This window comes from Gouania willdenowi, chromosome 1, assembly GCF_900634775.1.
Source record: "Gouania willdenowi chromosome 1, fGouWil2.1, whole genome shotgun sequence".
Classification (NCBI taxonomy): domain Eukaryota; kingdom Metazoa; phylum Chordata; class Actinopteri; order Blenniiformes; family Gobiesocidae; genus Gouania; species Gouania willdenowi.
In genome coordinates this window covers 8922792-8928772 of record NC_041044.1, presented here as the reverse complement: position 1 = coordinate 8928772, position 5981 = coordinate 8922792, and the positions used below count along the sequence as shown (strand labels likewise).

Below are 5981 nucleotides of genomic sequence, written 5' to 3'. Positions count from 1 at the left end.
TCTTTATTTTACAAAAAAACAATCAAAAAGCAACATTTGTATTTATTAAGACAAAGTTTTTGTGTCTCAAACAAGAAAAGCATATAATGAACAATACTATGTCATAATTGGTTTTGGGGGCTCGGGAAAGAAAACACACTTCCGTTAATACAGTGATCAAGTATACATAGAGTCTTCACAGCTGTGGTGATGGGTGCACAGCCCAACCAGACAGCCTCGTGAAGAACAGGCCAGTATGGCCAAACATCCACCGTTTGATGCAGTTCCTGCGCTCAGCAACGGCGTGTGGATTAGAAAGGCCCGGGTGCAAATGTTGCAAACACAACTCGTAGTGCCAATTCTCACAAGATGGCTTTCATTTGTTTCCTACTTTATTTAACAGAAAAGGACAGAATTAAAATCTAAGTTGTGCCTTACTCTCAGCCATAAAACAATTTTTTGTAACCCGGGCAGTTCTTATCCCACAGGCCGCTGCTGGCTGCGCTTAGTTTCCAGTAGAGAACCAGCTCACTCTGAATATCAGTTAAACGTCTCATTATCAGCAGCAGTCTCAAGGCGGGACACCTCCCCCTAGGGTTAGAGCAGCATCTGAAGGAGCATAAAAACTCTCCTATAAATGAGCAACGGGCAGCCCATTGGTGGCTGGTTACACCTGAAGAAGCGCAGAAGGATAAACAAAACATGAGTACATATGTCGTGGCTAGAAAAAATGTGATCTTCAAACAAACAAAAAAATAGAAAACCTACCTCTGTTGCAATTATACATTCGTCCTTCTCCTCCGACATCACAAACACAGATTTGTACTTGGTGTCCGCACATGCAGACATTTCTGGGGCTTTCCTTTCTGATGCATCGCTACAGAAGAGAGAAATATATGAGTTAACTTTGCAGTTCAGAGGTCATACTGTTACACTGTCATGTGAAAAGGCCTTTTCAGAGACATTATTTACCATTTTAAGCGTAAGCTGCGTTTTTCCTCAAACTCAAACGAGTCCACAGATTGGCACTTGTCCTCACAGGCTGCCTCCAGCATGGCCTCTTTAGCTGCCTGCTCAGAGTTGACCTCATGTACAAGGTTGTAGTCTGCAGGTGGATGACGGCTCTTGAAGCTGCTTCTGCCTGGTGATGATCCTTCGTCGGGGTCACCACTGCATAAGTCCATCTTCTTATTGATATTTTTGATGCCTGGCATGGGCATCACACTGATGGCCAGGTCTCTGTCACCTCGGTGACAGTTGTTTGTCAGATTATTTATTGTTTCGCCTTCCACTACAATTTCTCCTTGACCGCCGCGTTGGACTTTGGATCGGAAAAATCCAACCAACACGGCACAACCTGCAAGGAGCAGCAGCACTAGGGCCACCCCAGAGCCAATGGCCATCCATGGCACTTCTGAGCCTCGGATTGCAGCGTGCTCCGGAAGCAAGAACTGGCAGTTCCTACCGCCGTATCCAGGAACACAAGCACAAACGTATCGATTGTTTCTCTCATGGCATGTAGCACCGTTGTGGCAAGGGTTGTGTTCACATCGGCTTATGGGGGAACTGCAGTTGCGACCGGTGTACCCTGGTGGGCAGGTACAGGTGTAGCCAGTCGTACCTTCCTGGCAAGTACCACCATTTTGGCAAGGGTATGCGGAACACTCATCTCCAGTGTGATCACAGTTCATTCCAGTAAAACCATTTGGGCACTGGCACAAGTATGAGTTGACAAGATCCACACAACGGGCGCCTGAAAACAAGGATGACACATTGCTTTAGTTACAGGTTGATAGAATGATGACAAATTTTGAAAAACTCTTGGCATCTTCTGAACAAGTTCTGCATATGAATCATACCGTTAGAGCAAGGGCTGGAAGTACAGTGGTCAATCTTCTTCTCACAGTTAAACCCTGCGTATCCAGTGGGGCACTGGCAGAAGTAGCCTCCATCAGGGTTGTCTGCACAGCGGCCACCATTTGAGCAAGGCCCGTCAGCACAAGTCATTGCGCTCAGCTCGCAGTTGTTTCCATAGAAACCATGAGGGCAAGTGCAGGTATATGTGTTTTCTAAATCCTGTAGAGAAATGAAAGCTTAATACAGTAAACTTTTACGAACAGCTTCTTTTACAGTTTAAACATATTCCTACTCTGCTTGGTTCATGAGAACCAATCACAGACAAAGTGGATAGGTAACAGACTGTTATTAGACATATCTTTGCACAGAGCCCTAGTTACAATGGATCTGCTCAGAGGACTATAATAACACTCACCGTGCAGCTTCCTCCATTGCGGCAGGGGTTTCCAGCGCATTCGCTGACGCGGATCTCACAGCTGGCCCCAGTGAATCCAGGCCTGCAGGAACAGGTGTAGCTGCCCTGACCAGTGTTGCTACAAGTGGCTCCATTCATGCAGGGCTTGTGGTGAGTGCAGTAGTTGAGATCTGGAAAGACAGAAGGAGCACATGTGGATTAGCCACAAAACAACACATGGCAACGGCCACAGGCTGTCTTTTTGTCCTTTGGCACACTCGTCTCTTTCTCTTTCCGTGCTTTTTTCCCTCTTTGTCTCCTGACCTCCTGTTTCTCCTGAAGGGCAGCTGTTACTTTGTTGTTTTTTTACTAGTGTCACTGCATCTGAGTCCCTCATTGACCTTGTTTCTCTGCCACCTTTTTGTAGCAAGTCTTGGGAAATTGGCTTTGTTTTTGTCTACTTTCACTTTTTGTATTGCCCTAATTTTTTTTTTTTTTTATTAAAGTCAAACTTTTATAAGTTCACTCAGTTGAAAACTAAATGAAATCCAATATTCAGATTTTCTCAAGTAGAAGGTTCACAGACAGAACCATGTTTACTTCTATGAAGCTGTTGATTTAAAATACATTATCCTAAAGGACATGTTGGCTTTACTTGTTTTACTTTTAAATCAATGAGATTTTTTTTCACCCGTGCTTGACGTTAGCTAAATTGTTTGAGGTAAGTAGAGCTCCTGTGTCAGACTTGGCCCCCACCTTGGTTGCAGAAGAGTCCTCCCCAGCCCTCCTGACAGTTGCATTGCCAGGGCTGCTGGCAGGTCCCGTGCAGACAACCTGGATACCGAATGCATTCATCGCAGTAGCGGCCTTTGAATCCCACTCTGCACCTGTTGTTGTCCAATTAGGAGGGAACACCGTTAGTCCACTCATGTTACATCACTGATTAATGGATGACCTGAACCACTGCAAAGGGGGACTCTTACTTGCATTCTCCTGGTTTTTCACAAAAGCCGTGCTCTTCATCACATCCTGGTAAGCAAATTGCTGTTGATTAAGAAAAAGGGACACTTTTAGACTCACTTTGCAAAGAAAAAGTCGAACATGTGCTGTTTGTTTGCTTCTTTGCTTTGAAAGACTTTCAAGAAACCCTAACACCGAAATCCTGACAAAGTCATTAAAATAAAAGCCAGGGGCTCATTATTACCTCCAACATAATCCCCTGATCACCGTGGAAGAATTTTCTGCTTAACGTAGCGCTGAGACAAAGGGGGAAGTGTGTGAAAGAGTGTGTGCGCCCCCGACACACACATACACACACACACACAGGCCCCTCAACGCACCCCACTGCCCTCCTCCTTTTTTCTTCTTCGCTGCGGGTCAAAACCCTTTTATTCAGTCTGTGCGCGTACACACACTCACACTCACTCCTCTAATGTCTCAGATTGGGGCAGATAAGAGTGGACAGCTGGCGAGTGTGTTGCCAGTGCTCGACAGCTGCTCCATTGTCTCCTCACTCCCGGCAGCTGCCCACTTCAAACAATACCTCCCCCGTCTTAGCCAATCATTGTCCGACCCACTCCGCCAGGGGCCAATGGGAAGGCAGCATGTAAATTTATGGCACGCGTGAGATTATTCCTAAAAACTTTCCTTAGAATAAATCAAGTGGTCGTGTGTGCGTGCGTGCATGCATGCGTGTGTGAGAAGGAAAAGTGCGGGGGAGGAGCGAGGTATTTACGCGCAAGTTGCCTTCGAACGGCACCCCAAGGATTCAAGATTTAACTTAAACAAAAGTTTTCAAACTTACATAAAACTACACAACAATCTCTTTATAACAACTATGTAAACTTTGCTATAATACATTTTACAGCGTTCAGCTTTAGGCCTGAAGTGTGTTAGGTCACTCACGTTCAGTGCAGTATTGTCCCTTCCATCCAGCGTCGCACACAATCTCTCCACGCTCTCCACAGGTGAAGTGTCCAAAAGCATCGTCTCTTGGTCGGCAGAACACTGAGCATCCATCCCCGTAATAGTGCTCTTCACACACAAAGCGATACGAGTACTTGAGCTCAGTTCTCCCTCCTGTGTGCAGGTCCTGGGACCATTCCTCTCCCACTGTCAGGTGCCTTTGCGTGGTCATTGTGCTGATGACCCGGTCTGGGTTCTCTAAAGTACACAGATTGAAATGAAGTGTATAAATACGTTCATGTAAATATGAAGAACAATATGTGGATCTTATTTCCTACCTGTGGAGAGGTCGTCTTTGGAATCGGTGTGTAACGCTTCAATGATCAGTGAGAAGGTCCCCTGAGAACACAAATGGCTTCATGAGACAGGTGGCCAGCGGAGATGGAGAAAAGGCCATACACTCAGTGGGCTGGATACTCACTGTCTAACCAGACCCAGTGAAACTAAACACCTAAAAACACTGCTCTCAGCTCAACTGAACATTATTACGCAGGGATCTTTAAACAAAATTGGCGCCATTTAGCTAACATGTTTCTTTTAAGATAAAGTGATAGTGAATGACTTCATTTACCGGCCATGTGAAGCCAAAGTTAATCCTGATGGGGTTGGCAAATGAGTTCTCCGGGATGGCATCAGGGACCTGGAAGGAGTTGGAGCCAAGGACGGGTGTTACTGCTCCGCCGTAGGTGCAGGGTGGCTCCGGGGAGGCGTTTGGCTGGTAGTGCTTTAGACAGATCCTGAAGAAGGTTTTACATTCACACTGTTGCTGGAAAGACAAGGCCAGACCTCCTTTGCAGCAGTTCTTGTTGCCCTGTATTCCTTTCTTGTTGAGAAACTCCTGCAACTTTAGCTCAAAAACTCCCGAACAAAAGCCCTGCGAAGGAGAGCGACTTATTATCATCAGCTCCGTGCACAGCAGTGCCCGTGTGAGTGCATGTGTGTGTGATTGTGTGAAGATGAGGGGAAGCTCATTGTCTAAAGTTTAGATGAAAATCATTAACTTACCTGGCAAATCAACGTGGACATGACGACAAGAGTCAGGAGGATGGCGCGCCCCATATTAAATAAATACATGATAAATAAATAAATAAAATAAAAGTCCTCAGGGTGCCTCCTCCTGTTCAGTCCCTCTGGAGAAGATGCATCGAGCACGCTTCAGTGGCCTCACAAGGTTTTCTCAGCAACTGCTGCCACTGTCAGACACGCTTCTTTCATTCATGTCCAAATGAACAAAAAGTGGTAAATCCCAAAGGCTTTTAGATAATCTTCAAAAATCCCACGACGGGGTGAGTGAACTTGCTCGGTAGAGAAGTCCAAGTCCAAGCGTTAATCCAATGCATAAAAACGAGAAAGTACGGGTTTCCTTGTTGTTTCTTGCTTGGGGTGAAGAACTTCTATGTGTGTATGTGTGTGTGTGTGTGTGTGTGAGTGAGTGAAAGTCTTGGTCTAACCCAAGAACAAATTTGTCATTGGTCCAACATGCTTCTCTCTCCCTCCCAATGTGCTTTCCTCACTGTGAACTGTGCGTCTGTCTCCAGCCAAGGCCGCCTACAGACGCTTATATACGGCCTGACACATGCTATGGTAATAACATGCAAATCGACCCCCTCCCCCATTATCCACCTCCTCCCTTTTCTCCCAATCTGGCTGTGTAAAGCAAGTGCTCACCATACAGTTCAATAACTGGGACCAAACTGGACACATTTAATCCAAAATGGACTAAAAAGTCTCTAAACAAAAACAAGTAGAGGATACTTTTCCCCCTAAAATCCTTTAGTAAAAGTTT

The 5981-nt window shown here is 45.6% G+C and overlaps 1 protein-coding gene across 1 annotated transcript; it reads right to left on the bottom strand.

Annotated features, from left to right (window-relative positions):
• dla (deltaA) lies at positions 1 to 5715 on the bottom strand. Its single transcript, XM_028448376.1, has 11 exons — positions 5201 to 5715; positions 4767 to 5069; positions 4474 to 4534; positions 4136 to 4393; positions 3214 to 3274; positions 2987 to 3117; positions 2252 to 2421; positions 1839 to 2055; positions 952 to 1732; positions 748 to 856; positions 1 to 652 (listed from the first exon to the last, which is right to left on the bottom strand). The coding sequence occupies exons 1-11, from the start codon at positions 5267 to 5269 to the stop codon at positions 647 to 649; spliced, it is 2166 nt and encodes a 721-aa protein (XP_028304177.1). The 5' UTR covers positions 5270 to 5715; the 3' UTR covers positions 1 to 646.
• Between the last annotated feature and the right edge of the window lie 266 nt (positions 5716 to 5981).

Bases quoted from the DNA above. Each gene is read 5' to 3' on its own strand.
- dla (XM_028448376.1), bottom strand. From the start codon at position 5,269: ATGTATTTATTTAATATGGGGCGCGCCATCCTCCTGACTCTTGTCGTC. The intron at 4,535-4,766 runs GTAAATGAAGTC...TTGTGTTCTCAG, and splicing joins ACTTTGGCTTCACATGGCCG to GGGACCTTCTCACTGATCAT. The intron at 3,275-4,135 runs GTGAGTGACCTA...CTTAATCAACAG, and splicing joins GGGACAATACTGCACTGAAC to CAATTTGCTTACCAGGATGT.